The sequence below is a fragment of the Alosa pseudoharengus genome, unplaced genomic scaffold, assembly GCF_046254945.1.
Source record: "Alosa pseudoharengus isolate Yale_2024_CS ecotype anadromous, Long Island Sound unplaced genomic scaffold, YU_APseudo_1.1 YU_APseudo_1.1_scf_3, whole genome shotgun sequence".
NCBI lineage: Eukaryota > Metazoa > Chordata > Actinopteri > Clupeiformes > Clupeidae > Alosa > Alosa pseudoharengus.
In genome coordinates this window covers 38,527,516-38,551,324 of record NW_027468718.1, presented here as the reverse complement: position 1 = coordinate 38,551,324, position 23,809 = coordinate 38,527,516, and the positions used below count along the sequence as shown (strand labels likewise).

Below are 23,809 nucleotides of genomic sequence, written 5' to 3'. Positions count from 1 at the left end.
AGAAAATGCTAGGTAAGTCTCTTTGTACTGAAAACAAGACCAACTAGATTTATTGATCTTGGTATAAGATTAATAACACTTGGTTAGATTTGATCAGATAAGCAGTTTTTGCAGTGTATAGACACTAGAGACTGACCGATTTGGGTTTTTCTAAAGCCAATGGCGATACCGATTTTTAGTGGTCGGAGTCAGCCAATGGCCGATGTGACCTGCCGATTTTTTGGGCCGATTTTTAGGGCCGATATGCTATCGTATTATCCTTAATTGGCATGCTAAAAATCATACTAGTAAGAGGAGGCACAACACTTGTAAACTTCACACGATTTATTGAAAATTGAACATTAAAAAAATCAACATATGATAAATAACATATGTTCTATACACTATATATATATTTATGTATATAGTAGAAGTATTATGTAGGCTATTATATAAAAATGATGATAAATGATAAATAACATATGTTCTATATATACACTATATGTTGTAGATTAAAACTCCATTGTAAAGTCTTTCTGTCCAACTTGTTGTAGATCTGTAGCCCATGTATTGTATGTAGCCCTACATAATATTATTGCCGTTTAATTTGAGCGGTGTGATATTCAAATATTTTTTTTCTCATACATATGACCTGTAGTGTTTAAAAGTGAACTAGTGGTTCGAAATTGAGCACAATATAGTGACCAATCTTGCTGGTTTACGTTGGCATGTTCTGATTGAAGTCAACGGCCATAGTGGCATGATCAGTCCAAAATGGCGAAAGCGCGACAGCAGCGCCAACTAGCGATTGTTGTCAAAACTGCAACAGAGTTTCGCCTCTTGTTACTTCTATACTCTTTGCTTTCGGTAAATGATGATCACAGATTACAACCGTAAGAGAAATCATAAGAGAAAATATACGACTTTGGGACACTGGAATGTAAAAATTGATGCCTTACCTGTAGACAGTCTTGCTCCTTCTTGAAACCAAAGATTTTCTTAGTTCTAAATAGACCGTCTCTTTTAAAACCTTGCGCTGTGTTCCAAGTAGCTGCCTGCAGATGTGCCTGACTTAAAATCGGCGCGGCCAAATAAGAAAATCGGCTGATGCCGATTGATTAAAACATAGCAAAAATCGGCCGATTAAATCGGCTGGCCGATCGATCGGTCGGTCTCTAATAGACACTGATCTAATACTCCTAATACTCTGTTGTAAGAAAACAAGCAAATTTGGCTTGAGATCTTGAGACGTCTTAAAATAAGACTTGAGTCTTATTGCTTGGCGCTAATACAGATAGTTCCGGTCCTTGATTATGATTGGCTGGATCGTGTTCGATACCGTTGTATAATCCGGCACAACCCCACCAGTGTTGGTCAAGTTACTTGGAAAAAGTAATTAGTTACTGATTACTGATTACTTATCCAAGAAAGTAATCTAGTTACTTTACTGATTACTTATTTTCAAAAGTAATTAGTTACTTTACTATTTACTTTACTTAGTTACTTTACAAAAACACACTAGCTATACACAACCTGAATACGCTTTTTTTAAACTTGGTTTTATTAGTTTCAATCTTAACTTTTTGGTGTGTAGGCCTATACTCCTTCATTCGAATAGATGTAAATAAAATACAGCAAAAAAAATATTAAAACCAAAGTCTCTATTAACATTTACATCTTTTAACAGTTGCAGTGCAGAGAGGAGTAATGCATTTACCAAAACAGAAAATGATGTTGCATGCCACATTTAGGCTGTTCTAATGTCAAGAAGAGTATGTGTTTGAACTGTGTGTGTGCAGTGCCGCTGCTGGCTATTTTGGTGCCCAAAGCAGAACTGTTAGTTTAAAATATTTCTTAAGAAATACTACTAATTTGATGCAGTTTAACTCATTTATAAATGGTGCACTGTCACTTTAAGAGCATCTATACAACTCTCATAATGATCAGCTCCATTCAAATATAAGCCTATGGCTAGTCCACAAACTCCACATTTGGCACTATATTAGCAATGGTCATGATATTAAGTTGGTATAAACAGCTAGCTAGACATTTTCTGTTTGCAATTAAAAGTGATAGCCTATATGAGCCTGGTAGCACCTATCTGAGTGGAATGTGTTTCAATTGCCATAGGCTACTGTGCTTCATGTAAATGCTTAGTTTAAGGCAGTGGTTCTCAAACTTTTTCTTTCATTCCCCACTTTGATCAAGGGGGCCTTTTCGAGCCCCACCTGTCCCTCATTGCTCTAAGAAAGTGGTAGGTCAAGCTTAAAATTGTCAAATGTATTGAAATAATGACAAGTTCTAAATATATCCTCTTCAGCAGAGTTAAAATCAGCTGGTGCTGCAGATATAATAATAAATAAATACATAATGTGCCATTGTAAATTAAACACACATATTTCTGTTTTCCAGCAACATATTAGGAAGCATAAGCCAATATTTTACAGCATTGTACAATATATTCAATGAAATACCAACATGCTGCATTAAATGGATCCATAATCCAGTCATACTGAGCACTGCTGGTTGGGAAATATTTTTGAAATAAACTTTGCAGGGATGTGATGTAGGCCTACTGTTTAATACATGGGATCACAAGAGTGGCTCCCGAAGCAGACGTTTCAGCGATTTCACTCAGATTCTCAAAGGCATACTGTTGCGATCGAGGCGCCTGTCCCATACCTCAAGCTTTTTGGTGAATGCAGTAATCTTATCTGCTAGGTGAGGTAGGTGCTTGTCTTTGCCTTGTAACTGGATATTTAACTCATTGAGCTTTCCAAATATATCGCAAAGATAGGCCAGCTTCAAGAAATGTTCATTAGTGAACGTGCTTGCAGATTCAAACATGCGCTCACGCTGCCTTGACACGAGCGCTTCCCTATGAATAACACATACGCCATTGCGCATTGGGTGCTACCTGGGCCTAGGCTACAGATAAAAAAATAAATTAAAAAAACCTCCTGTTTTTCGCGCCCCACCTGGCATGTCTCCGCGAACCAGTAGAGAAACGCTGGTTTAAGGGAAACGAATTATTGAAGACTTCAACACTCACCAGCCCCATTACAAAAAGACAAAGACCACATTATATTTTTGCCCATTTTCCAAATCACAGTGAATGCAGCCAGAATATTATAATGCCCTGGCTCCTGTTATAACGGGCCAGTAGGCTACAGGGAACCCGCGACGTCCTCTATTTTCACCTGTTGCTGCAGCCTTCATGTCGGGATCTGGGGGTGTCTCAATGAGTTTCACATTTCTGTGCCGGCTTGCTAGGTGCTTGGTCAGATTTGAGGTGGAATTTTTCGCTGTAGACAACATGTTTCTTCCCATGAAGAGTGTACAGCGTTAATGTTTTTTTCGTAATGTCTGAACTGCAATGAATTAAATGCTCCATGTTCGCGCTCTCTCCCGCACTCCATGTCTTGCACACGTGTGTCTGTTGTTTACATCTATATCACGCAGCTATAGCCTACATCATTGTCACTAGTTAGTCTCACAAAATCCATATGGCAAAATCCCAAATTCTTTTACTGTCTATGGCAAAATCACGGTTTAGTAACGCAGTAACGCAGGATGCTTGCAGGAAAGTAAAGTAATCTAATTACTGTTTTTGCAATTGTAATCCCTTACTTTACTCGTTATTTGAAAAAAGTAATTGGATTACAGTAACGCGTTACTGCCCATCACTGAACCCCACACATTGATCACATTTCATCCTAAATTACTGCACTACCACAACTTGATACAAGAGTTCCTGTGTCTATGTTGCTTGGCAACCATTCTGATAGAGGAAATATATTTCTTGGCAGAAGAATGATTATCTATGAATAAATCGTTACATTTCACGTTGCTGTGCCTTTATTTTATGAAATCGTATGTAATATATGTGGTAACCATTTTAGAAAAGCAATAAGCCACTCGAGTCCATAGGTTACACTGATTATATAACAGCTAAGCAGCTAAGGGGTGTTTTAGGCACGATGCGTTAGCTGTTCTATAATCAGTGTAACCTGCGGCCTCTCAAGGCTGATTGCTTAAATAATTTCTACTTCAGAATGTTCAGAATCCCTGACTCTCAGAATTCTCTTTCTCAGTTGTCATTGTCTTATCTGCTTCTTTAGATGCAGGGCTTGAAGTAGAAGTGAAGGACCCACCCAAAGGCATGATTCCTCCAGGGATACAGATGGTGAAACCAAAACTAGAGCCTCAACCAAGCAAGGTTATCATCCAAGTGTTGTCATTTGCAAAAACAATACCAACTAGATTTTTTTTTATCTTGATATAAGATTAATAACACTTGGTTAGATGTTATTAGATGAGCTGTTTTTGCATGGGACACACAAGTTATATGGTTAATAAATTCATGGTTTGACCAGAATTTTAGAGCAGCTCAAATTACACCCTGTTAGTGTTGGTCAGTGCTAGTTTATTCTGCTTTTTTGTCTGAGTAGTCTGTCTCATCTGTTGCCTTTCTTTGATTCTTTCAGGTCCGCAAATTTGTAGCTAAGGACAGTTCAGGCCTGCGTGTGCGTAGCCACCCGTCTCTGCAGAGTGAGCAGATAGGCCTAGTCCATGTCAATGGCACCATCACTTTCATTGATGAGGTAAAGAGCACCAGGTTGAGGAGATGGTAAACTTTGAGCAGTACTACTATTTTTACTTGACATATTCCATACATATTTTTGAATAAAATTCAGCGAAGCGGCGGTCATATAGGTTTAGTCAGATTTTTATTTATTTTTTTTTTTTTTTGACACGAAACTTGGTGGGCATGTAACCCCACATGTATAGCATGGAACCATCGTTTTTCGTTTTGATCTGTAGCCCCCCCGCTGGACTGGACCCCCCCAAAGGAGGGTAGGGCAGACACAATTTTCTGTGAATATCTCGAAAACCGTAGGGTTTAGGAGGACCATTTTTTTTGTATGTTGATCTCAAGGGGCCATGTCAACCCATTCCATAACCACTCATTTCATGTATAGCGCCACCTAGTTAAACACAAAAAAGTAAAAATGAGGTGTTATAATTGAAGGTATCTGTGACCTAACATAGTCAAAATGCCACGAAATTGGAAGTGTAGGATCATTTTGACACCCTCTGTATGCACGCCAAGTTTTGTGGAATTCCGTTCATGGGGGGCCACACAATAAATTAATTTATGTTACTATACACCAACTGGCCTGTAGGTGGCCGGAGACAGTTCTCTGTGAATATCTCGAGAACCGTAGGGCCTAGGAGGTCCACCTTTGTTTATGTATGTTGGTCTTAAGGGGGCATGTCAACCCATCCCATTACCACTTATTTCATGTATAGCGCCACCTAGTTAAAAATTAAAAAGCAAAAAATTAGGTGTTTTCATCACAATATCTCTGGCTGACAAGGTCAAAACTGCACGAAATTAAAAGTGTAGGATCATTATGACACCCTCCGAATGCATGCCAAGTTTTGTGTACTTTCGTTCATGGGGGGCCTTACAATAAAATAATTTATGTGTACATTTAGTGACGTACACCAACAAGGATTCCCGGGACACTTAAAGACTGGGGTACACAAAACTTGGTGGGCATGTAACCCCACATGGATAGCATGGAACCGTCATTTTTCGTTTTGATCTGTAGCCCCCCCCCGCTGGACTGGACCCCCTGAAAGGAGGGTAGGGCAGACACAGTTCTCTGTGAATATCTTGAGATCTGTAGGGCCTAGGATGACCATTTTTTTCCGTATGTTTGCCTCCAGGTGTCATGTTAACCCATTTCATGTGCACACATGTGCACAAACAGATACACACACACACACACACACACACACACATACATTCACAGTAATCATACGTATGACACATACTCACACAGTAGACATATGTACGCTTGCATGCACAGGCACATACGCAGGCACACACACAAGCACACACACACACACACACACACCCACACACATAACATAAACATAACACAAACAATCAAGAATTTCTCAGAATTATGAACAGGCAAGATGGAGGAGGGGTTGTATAAAATGAATTTTACATGTGAAATCTATGAACTAATCATGTTTTGGTACTTGTTGTCTAGCAGATACCAGTGAGAAGTGTGGATAATGCAATTTAGTGAGACAGTTAGAATCATATAGGCCTTTCAGCGTGATTTCTTTTTGTGGAAAAAATGTGCTGGACTGGGCGGCGGTAATATTTTGTAACGCTCTGCGGTACATCTAGTTTAGAAGTTTAATGGTTCTATATTGGGATCTGTGGTTTTAACAACGCTTCGACACCCAGGCCTGATAGAGTTCAGGCTTGAGCTTGGCCATGTACGATGTCAAGAAAGGCTATTCTCTGTATTGTCTTTGAATGTATTTGATAATTTCAGGCACAGATCATTTCCTGTCTATCAGCCCTGTACACCTACATTAATAATGGGACAGTCCCAATAGTTCTTGAATTTTTTCATTATTTCTTTCAAATGTTACTCATTTACATGTTTTCAATATAAAATCCCTCAACAAATATATTTCTGCTTTGTAACTTTCTCAATTAAACTGTGGGTTGTCAGACACTGGTGTCCAGAAATTGCTGGTTTGCCTTTCAGCTGTTGCAGTTTAAACTGTCACTGATACATTGCCTGGTTCTTTTGTCACTAACCAGTTCATTTGTGGCACTGCTTGTGAAAAATGCACAGCAGCCCACCTTCACACAGGATGTAGTGGCAAGGACTCTGTGAGGTGGTGATATGGTGAATGACACAGCAAGCAGTGATTGTGGTGAAAAGTAGTGCAGATTTATTTACAGTGCGTAATAAAAGAGTGACCTGACAAATAGCAAACAAAAAACTCAGAAAAAAGAAAAAAAACAACAGGTTTTCTATTCAATAGTAAAATTCTCAATGAAATACTCAAACAAGCTGACATATCAATTATAGCTGCAAGCAGCAATGAGGGGGCCAAGCAGATAAGCAGGAGTTGGGATTGGATTGGACTGGACTGGACATACCAAGTTTGGTTTAAATCGGTGAAAGTGTTGATAATTATAGCACCCCTAGTGGTGAAAGCACACCAAATTAATTGTGCATCCTCAGGATCTATTCCCAAGTCCACATACCAAGTTTGGTTGCGATAGGTGAAAGTGTTGCTAATCATAGAGCCCCTAGTGGTCAAATGTCACCAAATTTATTGTGGGTCCTTAGGATGTGTTTACGAATCAACGTATCAAGTTTGGTGTCGATACGTAAAAGTCTTCCTAATTATAGCGCCCCTAGTGGTCAAAGTATACCAAATGTATTGTGTGTCCTCAGGATCGGGTCCCGAGTCCATGTACCAAGTTTGGTTTTGATAGATAAAGGCGTTGCTGAGATATGAGCTAATTTCGTGTTCCTCCTAATTGGGTTCTGAGCCCATGTAACAAGTTTGGTTTTGATACGTGAAAGTATTACTGAGATATCCCTTCACTTCCTGTTTGGTGGCTTCGCCGCCAATTCTGATTGGCTGTTACGGGCGAACGGTTTTAGGTTTGAAGACAAAAAGGGATAACTTTTTTGAGGCCTTTGACTGAAGATTATGTGTGTCAGTTTGATGTCAATCGGACAAACTTTGTGACCTGTGAAAACTTTTAGGTGTTTTTTATTAAATCCAATATGGCAGCCGAATCAATTAGGATGACATCACAGTTTTGCTTGGGTCAGCCTAAGGACCTCCGACTGTATTAACAGACCCCACTAGTACATTTTAATTCCAAACACAACAGCAGCTACAGGCCAAAAAACATTGTTCCTAATTGCAGCGCCCCCTAGAGGTCAAAGGTCACTAAAGTCTTTGAACATCCTCCTGATGGAGTCTTGAGTCTACGTACTAAGTTTGGTTATGATGCATGAAATGGTTGCGGAGATATGAGCTCACTTCCTGTTTGGCGGCTTCGCCACAAATTTCGATTGGCTGCTACGGGCAAACGCTTCCGTCAATTGTTATGGAAATCAAAGCACTGGTAAGGCATGGTCTGAAGATGGTCTGTGCCAATTTTGGTGAGGATCCGATGAAATTTGTGACCTAGGGAAATTTGATAGTAGTTTTGATTAAATCCAATATGGCGGCCAAATCAATTATGTTGATGTCATGAATTGCCATCTGTCGACATAAGGATCTGTGGAAGTATTACCAGACACCACTAGTACATTGTAATTCTAGGCACAACAGCAGCTACAGTCCAAAAGGCATGTTACTGATTTACAGCGCCCCCTAGAGGTCAAAGGTCACCAAATTTCTAGAGCGTCCTCCTGATGGGGTCATGAGTCCATATACCAAGTTTGGATTTGATGACTGCAAGGGTTGCTGAGATATGAGCTCACTTCCTGTTTGGCGGCTTCGCCGCAAATTTTGATTGGCTGTTATGGGCGAACGGTAATACTTCCGAAGACGAAAAGTGATAACATTTGTGAGGCTTGGTCTGAAGATGATCTGTGTAAAATTTGGTGGGAATCAGAGAAAGTATGTGATACATTTTAAGTGTTTTTGATGAAATCCAAAATGGCGGAAAATCCATCATGGCGGAAAATGACGTCATAGGGTGCGTTGAACTCGGCTTGGTCCAAGGATTCCAACGATACCTGACTTTTGAAAATCGGACCTACGGGTCAAAAGTTACGTGAGTGAACACACTTCCAACTTTGGCCTGTTGGTGGTGCTAGAGGGTTCGAGTTGACATGAATCATGGGACCATCCCCAATTAGTGTGCCAAATTTCCCAACTTTTTACCAGACGGTTCTATGGGCTGCCATTGACTTCCATTGCATATAATAATAATAATAGGAAAACGTAGAAACACAATGAGGTCCTCGCAGCTTCGCTGCTTGGCCCCCAAAAATGCTTCTCCAAGCCTCTTCTAAACTCCTCCAGACTCATCCAAACTCCTACTGAAGGCAAAAAAAGCCTCCCTTTAAATAAAGCTGGCCAATGTAGCGTTAATTGGTAGATACCAAAATGACAGGATATGCACAACCCTGTCATTTCCAGCACATGCACAATCACACATGACAATACATACATGGAAACAATAAATCAACATACATTTGACCATCAATAATAACATTATATATCCATGATAAAATGTCTGCAATATTATTTTAACAGCAAGCACATAGCTCATAGCCCACAGACCATCAAGTCATGGTTGCCGGTACTGTGTGTGGTTGAAATTGTTAGAAGCTAGTGTGGGTGTGCTTATAAGCGTGTTTCCGTATTTGTTCGCGTAGAAGAAACATAGTCAGTTGAAATGTTGTGGGAAGGGTCAGGAGGGGCTACTTTTTCACACTGCTAAGCACAATTGAGTCAATGAAACATGGAATCCCTGACCAACATAAAAAGAAAACAAACGTTTTATAATCAAGAAATAAAGTTGTCTCATCAAACAACCAGGCATTACAAAGGTAGTAAGGGTGTAGTGGTGTTATTTGGAATTCTAACACTTATGTTTAAATGAAAGGCTATCTGTTCAAGACATAGTTGTGCCAATCTTGTGAAAGTTTATCAAATTTAACATGCTGTCTTTGGATGCACATCAATTTTCTTGAAATTCATGACCAAATGAGTCGCAGTAAGTTACACATTTCAAAACTGCTTGGACCCCAATGATCACTGTTTACAGAGACTAGTTCAGTGTCCGTTCAAACATGCTATTCCTGTAGAAAACCCGTAGCCGTATTTGAAAATATCACTGCACACAGTTGGATAACACTACGACCAATGTTTACTGACTGATTCCGGACTTCAATGCTGCAACACTATCGTCATCTGTTTAGCTCGCCTCTGGCCCGCCTATATCTGATACACCGATGTGATTGGTGCAGCTCAGCTCCAAGGGCATGGGTAATGAGCATCATTTCTGATTGCCAGACTGACTCGCTGAGCAAATTCAAATTGTGCTCTCGCGAGAACTCCAATTTCCAGGGTAGGTCAGCGGCCAAAGGCCTCAGAGAACAAATGTGTTTTAAGGTGTTGTTTGAACATGCCTAGTGAAGGTCCAGTGCGTCAATGGAGGGGTAGCTTGTAGGGGTGGGAGATATTGTCTGCGATAATATTGTGGTTGTTGTTTTAACGATTTGCAAATTGACATTATCAATTATTTAAATTACTTATGGGGGAGGGGGGGAACACTCAAAATCACACATTGAAACCCCATACATTCTCTACATCCAGGAGGTGTATGCAACAGAAGTGAGAGAAGCCCTTAGAAATTTCAACAAACACCCCTGTGTGGGTGGCCATTGAAAAGAAAGATGTCAAAGACAATTCACTTCCAGCTCTTCTTTTCTCAACACCTGGACTGCCTGTAAAGACAAAAGTGAATAATTCTTAATTGTTTGAAAATATGGCAGCAAATGAATGTATCTATGCTCCAGTGTGTCACAAGACTAAAAGGCATAGTAGTTTTAAAAGATTTGTACATTGACAAACATTTTGCCTCATTTACTCAGCTAAAAGACAAGTTTTCCCTTCCATCAACTAAACCAAAATTATGACTTCGATACGATACCTGCCATAAATATCACGATGCTCGATACTAAAACGATACTACGGCGAAATCCTAAGATATCTGGAGAAGAAAGGACTCATACCTCCTCCAAGTGTATTGAGTCATTTGTGTTAAATTTGGTGCACTTTTGTAGGTCAATTCTGGGTTCTAAACTTCCTACATAATTTTTTTTTTTTATAGTCAGTAAAATAGTAGGCCTATATTGTGTGATTAAGTCCTTTATTGTTTGTTATAGTTCATTTACATTGTGTTGTGTTTTGGCAATAAAGTAGCTTTAAATAGCCAAACTAGGCTAGATCAAGGTCAGTGTTAAAATTACTGCATGCTATGCAGAGGGGCCTAATCTTTAGGCCATCTGATGTACAGTATAGCCTAGGCTACCCTAGGCCTTCCCGTGTTCATGGGATTTCTTTGACAGTTGCAAAGGGGAAAATGTGAGGATAGTCTTCTTTGCGCCCAGTGTACAAGTACGACGTTCCAACCACTCAGGTCTTCGTCAGATAGGCCTACACCATTACCTGTTGCAATATATCTGTGTGCATTCCTACATTACGTCTATTCCTTTGATAACATGATTTGCTACCATGTATAAGCCGCTATTATTAGGACTCAACACGCTTTGGTGGTATTATGCTGTGGGCTTTAATTAGCGCATTTGGGTAGCCTATCCTACATCTGGACAATAATTATTGAACAAATTGCAGTCTACATGCTATGACAAATATTACCAGTAGTAGGCTACTGACCGAACATGAAATAGATCGTTTACAAGTTATGGTAATGTTATTCTGACGTGAACATTGCGCTTTCATCACGTTAGCACCCTATGATTACAGCTCGTTATGTCTCATCAAAATGATTACAGCTCGTTATGTCTCGTCAAAATTCATGGATGAAGGAATTTATCCCGCTTTATCCCAGATAACCATACTCGTTTTCGCTAGACTAAAACATAAGAAAAGAACTTGGCACTAACCATGTAGTCGTGTTCTCTATAGCATATTCGTTAACCTGTCGTTCTTTGAACTCTTCAAACTCCATGCGTAGCCTACTGCTTTTAAATTACTTTGTGTACCTGATGGCTTGCCTTCACTATTCGCGATGTATCCGAAATAGCTGCAGATTTCACTGCACCTTTTGTTTTATCCTCAAGGCCTAGAACTGTCGGCAAAGAACTATGTTGACGTTGGCTGCGCACTCACTCACTCAGAGCTGCCTGCTTGACACGCCCATTTGCCTAGATGCGTGCAAGGAGCATTGAGAGCAGCAGTTCACACAGACACAGAACGTTATTATTTTAATAAAGTATCGATTCTAAAAACGTCTGAAATCGCATCGTTTTTTGCGTGAAGGCATCGCGATACCTTTTTAGTATCGATACACTGTGCAACACTACCATCAACACACTTCTTTAGATACCTACAAGTTAGGAACTATGTTCGCCAAAACCTGCCTAATTTTGAATCCCTCCCTGAGGAAAGCAGGGTTTATAGTCTTTTGCTTGGCCCACCGGATTCAAAACACTTGATTTCAGATTTTGTCAAAGTGTTTTTCTGAACAAGTGAACTATGCCACCTACTCTTTAAAGAAAGCTTGGGAAGACAACACGCCTAATTATCGTTATCGTCAAAATCACAAAAAAATATTGAAATATTATTTTTTGTCCATATCGCCCACTTTGATCTATTATCGCCATATCCCCTACTATCAATATCTTCTGCATTTCTTATCCAAACAACGTCAAACTTGGCACTGCACTTACTCATGCCCGTAGCGAGAGACCTGGCAAGCTTGATTCCCTATCATATAATGGAAGGTCGCTCCAAAGGTGCATGGAAGACAAATGCTCTTTGACAGGCTTATGACGGGCTGATTTTTCTTTAAAGATGGAATGGCGGCATTAAGAGAGCAAAGAGTGCGTACCGGCGTATATTGCAAAAAAATAGTGTTATTAGTTATATTAAGATCAAAAACTCTATTTGGTATTGTTTTTAGTATGAACAGACTTACCTAGCGCTCTCTCGAAAGATGATTTTGACTTAATTTAAGAACACTTTCACTTAGGTTAAGTAGAGATGGACCGATATGGAATTTTAGGACCGATAATGATAACCGATATTTATTGGTTTGTTGTGGCCGATACCGATACGATAGCCAATAATATTGCTCTTGAAAAAAAATTGTGAAAAGTGATTTGGGGACAGCATTTAATAAGCATCATTTAATTGCAGTAATTTTCCTACCACCAATGATGGACAGAACTCATAATAGTCATCAATGGTACAGCAGTCAACAAAATAACAGTAGCCTAGCCCTATGTGTGGCTCCTTTAAGTGAACCTGACGTCTGTGAATTGGGAGTGAGTGGCTAGCGACAGTTTATGAATCGTTTTCATTTACAGTGGGCATCGCTTTCAAATGGCCACTTCAGTCGCGCATTACGAGGCGTGAAGCTGCGTGAAGCTTTAGTACCACTTTCAGCCACTGTGCGTCGCTCTGCCACTGTACATCGCTCTGCCTGCCGCCCCTTCTGAAAAAGCTCGATTTACCTCGATTTAGGCTACTTGGGTATGGCTTAAGGCTTGACTACACGGTGGTAACGGAAATCGAAATTTGCTGTCTATTGTCAGTGTTGGGATAACGCAACTACGCAAATCAAAACAGTGGTGTGATAATTGAGCCAGTAGAGAAATAACTGTTCAGAATTAATCTGTAGCCTAGGCTTCTGCGACGTTTTTAACAGGCTACGCTATAGAGGCTTAGACAACTATGACCCACGTTTTGGTTTTGTAAATTAATTTGCCCTACTTCTTGACTGCAATGTAGTCAATTGACTGCTTGACATGTCATTTTTATTTTTCTGTACAATAAACAAATACATCTGCTTTATGCCGCAGAATTACATTCATATTTGGAACTTAGATAGTCCAATGCATCGTTACACTATGTTAGTGTTTCCCAAAACCATAGTAGCAACGAACGTTCACAACCACTATCATAAAGTTGTGTAGTTACAACTACACCTCTCGACCTGTGTAGAATGCTAGTAGAAGCATAGTTCCAGGGATCTTCATGTCAAAGACGTCACTGACGCCAGTTATTTGTTTGCAAATTAATAATTATGAATATATTTAGGTTTCTAATTTATATTTACACTTCTAACCACCAAACATCCATATTTTAAAATGCCCAAGGCAGAAAATACATAAATTAAAAGTCAATTTGCAGCCATGTGCACGTAAGTAAAAGTCACACACCTGCAGATAATAATAAGGTGGTGCGCACTTTTTGACGATTCAGCTGAGAATATGTAGCCTTTGATTTTCATGGAGGGGGGGGGGGGGGGGGTCCTTGTTAGTTTACGCAAACCAAGCCAAGAAGGCTGATTCTGATTTTGATAGTATGATCTGCACAAAAGATAAACTTAGGTAAACAACGATGTCAATATTGTTGTCAAAATTTTAACCCAGATTCGAACTCTTGGACAGGGGACTGGTAACTGCTGTGCAACGGCGGCTGTCATCTGCCGGCCTTAACGGAATGCGCCACAGAAGTATGTGCAGGTGCCCGTTCACGTGCTACTAAACGTCATTAACCACCTTAGTCCAGACTACTGAAGTTTGGAAACTATCATGGTCCAAACTTACAGTACTATGTAAGTACGACAGTTTTGGGAAACAGTCGTAACTTACATGTTGGTTAGTTGAACGATGCATCCTGTTAGTAAAAAGCTAACCTCCGTAGTTGTACGGGAAACGCACCCCAGATCAGCTTGTAGGCCATTAGCAATCTGTTTATTTTATTTTAGAAGCCTACACAGTAGATCACATGCCACACTTTCAATAGACAGATGCAATAGCCATTGGTCAAGTATTGAGTATAAAGCAATTAAGTACTTCATACTATCATAAAAATTTGTTAAAACGAATAGCATTTTGCAACACTGGATTAAATATCGTAGGCACAGGAGAAAACTTGTACATTAATTGGCCCGTGGGGAGATCACATGCCAGTTGCCTCTCCCTTCAGTGCTATGACTCGTTCGGCTGTGAGCTTGTTTCGGCAAAAAAAAACTACCGTATTTTCCGGACTATAAGTCGCACTTTTTTTCATAGTTTGGCTGGTCCTGCGACTTATAATCAGGTGCGACTTATATATGAAAAAAATTATATAATTGAACATGTTTTTAAATGTTAATTTATATTAACTGACATGAACCCTACATGAGACATTATCGTCTACAGCCTTGAGAGAGCGCTCTGAAATGCACAAGTCGTGAAACACACGTGCATACTTAAATCCTCAAATTACTGCCGGGATTCTATTTATAGCTGGGCCTCAGATTCGGACAAATAAAAGCCAGTATAATTTTGTTTCAATTTAACTCATAAAATAGCTCTTCTTAATCATTTATATTGTTGGTTGGTTTAATATTGTTGCCAACGAAGTCATTGTCCTACACCATGAGTCTCCAACACATTGCTCTCAAGCTAGTAGCACGCAGCCCCAGGTTAACCTACATTTAAACACAATTGTTGCTGCCAGGCATCAGCCTATGAATTTTATAAAAGAAGTAAATCATGCATAATTTAAAAAATAACTAAATTTAGGCAATCTTAGACCTCTTTGGCTATATGGAATAAGGTTTCCCTTGCAGCACAGCACGCTTTCCATGAATGAATGAATGAATGAAAGCGGATGCCTTATCTCGCAATAAGCGGATGGACATCCCGACACTCTTTCATACATGAAACTTAATAGTGACCCAATGCCATGGATAGCCTACCGGTATGCTGCTCCAAACGAAAAGTATAGGCCTATGTCTCACAGTAAAACGCTAGAAATGAAGGCCTATAACTGACTCGAATAGGCTACAAGCCATGGTCCAAATAAAGGTGCTGTGCTTTGCCCAGCCATAAATTCAGGATTCACGATAGTCTGTCCCCTAAACATTCCTCACCCGTTATCTGGACATGCATGAAAACATTTGAAAACAAAACAAAATGTAATATTTGATCGCTGTTTTGCTACTAATTATCTTTCACGTGAATACGCACAGAAAGTGAAAGTAGGCCTACTATGCGCTCCGTGTCTGTAGCTGTCTGTTCACGTCCGCAATCGATTATAACGTTCCTCAAATGGAGAACACATCCATGTTCTCTCGCGTTATATTATAGGCTCTCATGCTTCTGTGTTTGCGGTTCCTGATCGCTAAACGTTTGTTTTCCTTTCCTGTCGATAGCGGTTGATGTAGAAGCACGTAATAGGCTATAATAATTTGACTTTAGCGGTGACAAATCCTGCTGAGAGAGAGTGAGAGCAAAGAGAGAGAGGCACCCCCAAAGTGGTCCTGCGCGCGCGCGCGTCTCTGCATGGGGTTCAATTGAAGTCAGAGTTGGTCCGCTTTCAGGCCGCTCCATTATTAGATTAACGTCAGACAGTGCTGTAAAATGTGTGGGAATTTCTCGCATTATGATGGCTAGCGTTGCGGGACTTTTATTAGTATGCTCAATACTTAGTAATAATTTATGCGCAATCCCGCGCTGAAATTTAGGCCCTGGTTTTAAATGCGCATCTTTTTTTCTCTCGCCGAGCATTTGTTCTGCTGCCAGCTTGTGTCAATACGCTATATCGTCAAAAATGCTTGATTGCATTGCATTCTCCACATTTTTAGCTAAAATTTCATGTACCACATCAGCATTTTTGTTCAGTGAATCTTTTGTAAATTGCTTTACAATAGCGTCGGGCACTTGTCAGCAGCCTTCGGCTTGCCTCTTGCCACTATTCACTCCTTCGTCTTCAAGATTCCCTGTAGAATTCTCAATATTTTTGGCCTCAATGTGTTCAGTTACATAGTCTGTCTGTTCTTAGTCTTGGATTTTGTGAAATAAATTTCTAAATATCACCTGCTTGCTGCAGCTTCGGTCTGCACGTCCTTTTAAAACCGCATATTTTTCTCTCTCGAGCATTTAATCTGCTGCCGGCTTGTCTCCACATCGTCCAAAATGCTTGATTGCATTGCATTCTCCACATTTTTAGCTAAATTTTCATGTATCATATCAGCATTTTTGTTCAGTGAATCTTTTGTAAATTGCTTTACAATTACCGTCGGGCCTATAGGCCTATCGCCTGGCTTGCTTCAGTCACGTCTAAAACTGCATCTTTTTCTCTCTTGTGAGCATTTAATCTGCTGCCAGCCTGTGACTCCACATCGCCCAAAATGCTTGATTGCATTGTATTCTCCACATTTTAGATACATTTTGGTGTACCACATGGTATTTTCTTTCAGTGAATCTTTTGCTTTGCAATGACCTTCCTGCCCTCCTCTTGGCTGCCTTCACTCCTTCGTCTTCATTAACATTAATCTTTTTGGCCTCAATAATCCAGTTACATAGTCTCTGTTTTTGGTTTTGGATTTTGTGAAATACATTTCTAAATAAATGCGACTTACAGTCCGGTGCGACTTATATATGTTTTTTTCCTGTTCATGACGCATTTTTTAACTAATGCGACTTATACTCAGGAGCGACTTATAGTCCTGAAAATACGGTATTGCAGATATCAATGCGTCTTTGTTCATGGGTTTGGCCTCAGCAGAGGCTTAGACAACTATGACCCACGTTTTGGTTTCGTAATTTGCCCTACTTATTGACTGCAATGTAGTCAATTGACTGCTTGACAGGTTATTTTTATTTTTCTGTACAATAAACAAATACATCTGATTTATGCCGCAGAATTACGCACTTGGCCAGCCTATAGAACGGGCACATTTTGGAGAGAATAGAGAATGTACGCACGCAAGAATCTGTAGGCTATTTGTGGCTGGTTACCAGCAAACAATGTTTAATGCATTAACTCAAGACGTCAAACATTTTCTAAACAATACAAACAGAAAGGATGCAGCAGGCAGCAAATGTAGAAGAGTAATTTCCAGTGGAAGAACAAAATGCTGAATGAAGACCAAAGACATGAAGGCATATCTGGCAAGTTGTTATTTTTTGAAGACGTAAATGGTTGGGCTATAGGCCTAGTTTGCAAGAAGGAGACATAAAGTGTGAGCATGCCACACTATCCACAGCTGTGGTAGCGGGGGGTAGGAGGATTACTGTTAGCGCAGGATTTATATAAAATTCTTCAACAGAAGGCCTGCCTCGAATGCAGGCTTGCCCAAGAAAAGGCCTGTGGTTTGCGCAGCCTACAGTAAAGTAGGTCTTAGTGAGTTAGGAGTCCTCTAGACTTCTTTTCAGCTGTCTCAGAGGTGGAAAGTTGCCTTCGTTGGGGGCAGGGCCGGATTAACAATTCATAGACCCTTGGGAACAAATGTCTGATGGCCCCCCCCTTGTCCCCCAGCCAACGTGAATCGGGCGGTCAGTTAATAGGCCTATCGTGAAGATTTGTATTGCCATTTAAGGCACGAGCGCATCTATGAGGCCAAGCCTCACCAAGTAGCCCATTTGTTTACAACTAACATTACATTTAATTAAACTGCTTATAGGCTATGCCGAAATAGTTTCAACATTTTGAATATCAGTGTCGGGTGAATTAGGAAATGCCTTATGGCTGAAAGCTGCTTGGGATCCCCCCTGTCAAGCAATAACCATACAAAAAGTTAAAAACAGATGACATGATGCACATCACTGACATAATGCGCAAATAATATAGCCTAGATATTCCAATATATTCGAATACATATGTTTATTTAAGAGGGGATATTCGAAAGTCATTTTTGAGCAATTTTGACAGCCCTAGTCCACTGTAGGCTACGCCAATCGTCTATTAACACCTTCCACCTAACCCCGGTGAGTGGGGGTCGCTATAATGCGTGTGAAATAGCACCATTGAGTAGCCTATGCGAAATAGCCTTAAAATCGTTCCGGTGTTGTGTGCCTTCTGGTTTCTCCACCTACTGGTTTCCTTGCGCGTGCATGCGCTGCAGCAGTTGTCAGACATTCACAAACAAGTTGTTTTAGGCGGTTTGAAGTCGCTTTTCATACGCCATGAGCGCTCGGCTACATTACAGCCACTCGGACAAAAGACATGTAAAAAATATATGTTTTGAAAACTAGCATTAAACTGGATTCGATCCCGCAAAAGCAACACACGCGTGACTCTCTCCATCCTGATTCCCTACTCTTTGAGGCAACTAATATGTTACGCGAATCAATTAACTATTGTAGGCTACCATTAATTAATAACGTAGGCAACACCCAGGTAACATGTTGTCCAGGCTATCTGAAACAAGGGGTTGCCTCTCATCTACAACAACTGGTTACCTTGGGCTGCTACAGTCGTCAGTGCACTGTGCACAGTAGGCCTATGCTACTCTTTGTGGTTGATCAACTAAAAATAAAAGATGTATTTGGTGATGACGTTATTGTAGGCCTAGTAGACCTAAATTCTGAGAAATTAAATGGTACGAGAAACGATCTACATAGCACACCAGACCGCGATGTCTTCAAAGGTTGAATGAAGGGAGTTTGCAAAAATTAGTGTATTTTTCAAGTCAATAAACATTCTTAATTTTTAAATGTCTTTGTCAGGGAACATCTGACTTTTAAAAAGAGTTAATAGATAAAGGCAATACCATTTGTGTCACCTAATGCAGTTCAGTGAATTAGCAAGATACCATCAGAAGGCAACAATCATAAAGCACAGTGCGCGCTCTCTCCCCTGCGCATAAAGCTGTCTGCGTGTTGTAGGCTAGATTTGCGTGAGTTCTTTCTATCTGCTTTACTTTTGTGAGTTGCGACCACCTAGGCTATGTTATAGACGTTCTATGATGTACCAGTGTTTAGCTGTGTCACAAAACAATAGGGATGCACGATATATCGGCGGCCGATATATTATTGGCCGATAAGTGAAAAAATGAAAATATTATTATCGGTCCGATAACAGAGTTCTGGCCGATAATTTGCGCCCATATTTTTTAAAGTCCTAATTTAGGCCTACGTAAGGTCCGTCTGTCTACACTGAGCTACTCGAGCTTGCTTGGCTATACTTTTTCCTCAATATAATGTCAGTGGTGTGAATGTATTTCACCACTCTAACAAAATCTGTGGATATGCATTCATTTGCGAATCTGTGCATCTCAAAATCCTCTCGTGAATGATCCGCCATTTAACCTTATGCGGAGCTCAGCCCTATCTAGAGTCGTCTTGTGCTGATGTGTTTGCACCGCGCTGGTCGGGGAAACAAATTAACAAACTCGTTAGTGGGACGAGTAAGTAGGCCTAGTTCTAAGTTGTGTTTTAGTATTATATTTGCATTAGCTTGGGTTTTGTATTATTACCTAGAAATATGCTAACCATTCCTGCTTTAGTTCCAGACAGGTCATCATAATAAGTTATTAAAACCTTCGTGGCTAACCCCTTTCATTTCTGCTGCAGCAGGTTGTGCGCAACAGAGTAGACGGACATAAGATACAGTCTGAGGAGTTGCAGCTTTATTCAGTTACCCGCAGTTGAAACTAAAGTTTCCCTTACAAACTCTGATTTGGTCGCTATACTGTAGCTTATTCCCAGCTGAGCCGTTTATGAGTGTTTAGTCCTAAATGAAAACGATTCATACTCTCTAGCCACTCACTCGCAATTCACTGACGTCAGGTTCACTTAAAGGAGCCACACATACTGTAGGGCTAGGCTACTGTTATGTTGACTGCTGTGCTGTATTGAGGACTATTATGAGTTCTGTCCATCATTTGGTGGTAGGCCTAGGTAAAATTACTGCAATACAATTATGCTTATTAAATGCTTTCCCCAAATCACTTTTCACAATTTTTTTTCAAGAGTAATATTTTCGGTTATCGTATCGGTATCGGCCACAACAAACCAATAAATATCGGTTATCGTTATCGGCCCTAAAATTCCATATCGGTGCATCTCTACAAAACAATAAGCTTTGTCAGACTACTTTTAAAATGATATTCAGGGCTATATACATTTTAAACATTCGGGGCTGAAGATCCGACAAAGCCTTGCGTTAATTCTTCAGGTGGGAAGTGTCAGGAATTTTCATACGAGAGACGCTCTCATTGGTGGTTAGTATATGAAGTAGGGAATTGACAGCAACATATCCAATCACATTATGAGAGATGCTGAATTTAACATAAACTGCGATGTTTGATTTTAAATTAATGTAAATTTAGCCGGGACTGTAAGCTGGCACACGTGGGTGCTCGATGTTTTCAGTGGGTGCCCGAGAGATGGAGCACCCACGGTATCGGCGCCTATGACAAGCGTATCTCGCGGTTGCATCCATTACAAACAAACATTGGGTCATTCCGTGTGAAATCACCCAATTTCAGCACAATTTGGCAGGTGACCCTCTCTGAAAAAATCTGAAAAAAATTACAGGTGTTTGTAGACCAAAACCATGCATAGATCTTAAATAGTATATCTGGATAACTAATCGTTGCAAAACTACAGCCCTTTGAAACTTCAAGTCATTTTAAGCATTGTACAATACATGAGTGGGGAAAAAATCTGATGAATTTGTGTCACATACTTTTTGAATGAGAAGCCCTCAAAGGTGGTGATGTTTTTTCACATAATGAATTTATAGCCATTTTCAGAGCTTTGCAGAGGGGGAATTACACAAGATACACCTGATTTGATTGGATTGTTAAATTCAACAGGAAAATGTACTTCTATTCACATAGTTTCACTAATGTGTGTGAAATACCAAAAGAGCCAATAATGTTGGAAGTTGAACAAAAAGGATTGTTCACCACGATGCTTAAAATTACTTGAAACTTCAAAGGGCTGTAGTTTTGGAACCATTAGTGATACAGATATACTATTTAAGATTTATGCATAGGTTTGGTCTACAAACACCTGTGATTTTTTTCAGATTTTTTGGGAGAGGGTGACCTGCCAGCCACTGGGTGATTTGACACGGAATGACCCCATGCAATGTGAACGTCTGGGATTGGGGAGTGCACTAATTTGCTCTTCTGAATAAGCACGAAGTCAAGCCTTTAAATGAAAAACACTCTTTAACTAGACTGCATTTCCGGCGGGAACTGCGAAAGTGTGCTTGCCCTGGTCCGGTCACCAACGTGAGCAGACAGTGGCATACGCTGAACCTGGCTTGATCCAAGCATTCTAACAGTGCCTTTCAGTGTTGGAGCAGTGGCAATATCTCAAAAGCTCTAGGAGAGGGCTATTCAACTATTGGCTTGCAGGGTAAATGTGGTTTGTTGGATTTTACCTGTGGCCTGCCTTCGAATTTAGCTTCTATGACTAAGATCAAATCAATAAAATAAAACAACAGCAGTGATTGGCTGCAAAAATGATGTCACGCGTCTTGCGCCTCTCAAACTGGGCTATCAGGTAACCTACATAAGAATTGAAATTATGAAATATGACCAAGGCATTAAAAAGCTGCTTGTTTGTCAGGATACTTTTTCACTGATTTATTTAAAAAAATATGAGTTATGAGTGTGAATGTTATTCCATCCCACAAATTATGTTTTACTGGTTTATTTGACAAATAATCTATATGGATTTGCTCTATAAAGACCTTATGTCTGTTTGGGATTGATTTGTGAGCTTGGGGTTGTTTTGAGAGCCTATTGATGTAGCCCATCTCAGATGTACAGTATCTCAGAATAATGGAATACTTCATATTACTCTAAACCCCCATCTGTAAATCAACTGTATACTACTGCCTACATTGCACTATATTTCTTGACCTGTCTCTGTATATTTCATCACCTTTCTATACTTTGCCTCACATTGCATGTATGCATTAGCCTGGCTAGCGCCACCACTTCTCAATGAGACGTGGTCTGGGAACCAAACGTTAATTTTCTCGTATTTGGAAAAAATGCCCAGATCCGTTTATTGGGTGCCACGGATGTCTATCAAATGCGTCTGTGCATAGCTCATCATCGTCTTGCTTTCCCCCTTGTTCTGTGATTGGTCGCCTATACATACAGTCGGCAACTAGTCATAATCCTGGTTACCGCCCCTAGTTGCCGTGGTTACCGTGGCTGAAAAGCCCCCGAGGGTGAAAACATTCGTTTCGATTGCATGTAATTTAATGGAGGTGCACCGGCTTCAGTACAGAAAGCACCTATAAAAATATTAAATCTTTTAGCAAACATCACTAAACGGCACAAACACGTTTCAACTGAGAGTTATCTGTGAGGTTAAAGGTAACATTAAGTTCCCTCATTTTGCTAATTCCAGTTAAACGGCCAGAACTGTCTCGAGTGTACTCATTGTAGAACTGCTTTCAATGGCCGGACTGTGTAGCTCGGTTTAGCAAGCTAACCCTTTTGCCTTAACATCACATACTCTTATGTTGCATCTGAATTTATTCTCACATGAATGCACATTCCCTACAATGGCCGTGGGAATAGTTTTAACAAGTAATGTGTACCAGTTGGTTATGTTATACTGACGATATAAAGTTAGCCAGTTAGCAACCTAATGATGCTACCATTGAATATAGCTTCCAGAGGAATCTGTCGTCAACATTGGGCAATCGAGGGTGAATTAAGTTGTTAGCATACACTGGGCAGTTAAGTAAACACAATTCCTTCAAATTATTGTGTTCAGAAACAAGCAGAACTCCACCTGAATGTAAAACGAATGTATAAAGTCTAACTGTTAGCTAGTTCGCCCATTGACTTCCATTGTGTGAGGTTAGCATCCTTTCCCCCTCGTGGGGAGCGGTAACCTTTCCGAACGTCTTAACCGACTTAACTGTATCTATCTCAGGCGAAAATTTGCTCCATGGTCTCCAGGCTGCCTTAGCAGCTTGAATCAAATCGCGCTCAAGGCAACATGGGAACACCCAGGCTATGTATGCATCACAGCTAAGACAAATATTCTAGATCTTTGGTTGCTATGAAGGCCAGTCGTTCTAAATGGATGGTTGCTATGGCCAAAGGCCAGTTCTATCTCTGCCGTTGTCAAGCGGGCATATCATAGAATTCTGATTAACCTTATGTTATTTGAAACACCTCTATTTTACTTAGCCCACTTCCATAGAGTGGGTCCCATTAAGAAGTGGCCACTTCATTCGCGCTTACCGTGATTCACACAGCAACATTATTAAATTAATCTGTCACCATATGCCTATGCCTACGTTTGCAAAGAAAACATTTTAATTTGATTCACAATGAAACGTTACATTTAATGTACATGTTGACAATGAGTAGGCTAGTTTTGGTTGTTGGTGGTGTTATTGTTATGTTGATGTTATTGCATCCCTTAGTTATGCCTACAATGCAAAATTGTTCCCTCGCGATTGGAAGCTCCTGTAGACCATAGTAGACGCATTTCAAAACATCGCGTTAGGAGTTAGGAGT

The 23,809-nt window shown here is 40.2% G+C and overlaps 1 protein-coding gene across 11 annotated transcripts in view; it reads left to right on the top strand.

Annotated features, from left to right (window-relative positions):
• Positions 1-23,809, top strand: part of mycbp2 (MYC binding protein 2) — a 339,346-nt gene that overhangs the window by 182,319 nt on the left and 133,218 nt on the right. For all 11 annotated transcript variants that reach the window (XM_076264226.1, XM_076264236.1, XM_076264232.1 and 8 more), the window contains 2 exons: positions 4,101-4,198; positions 4,467-4,583. In XM_076264226.1, the coding sequence (XP_076120341.1) occupies positions 4,101-4,198; positions 4,467-4,583 (215 nt within the window). The remainder of the gene's footprint in view (positions 1-4,100; positions 4,199-4,466; positions 4,584-23,809) is intronic.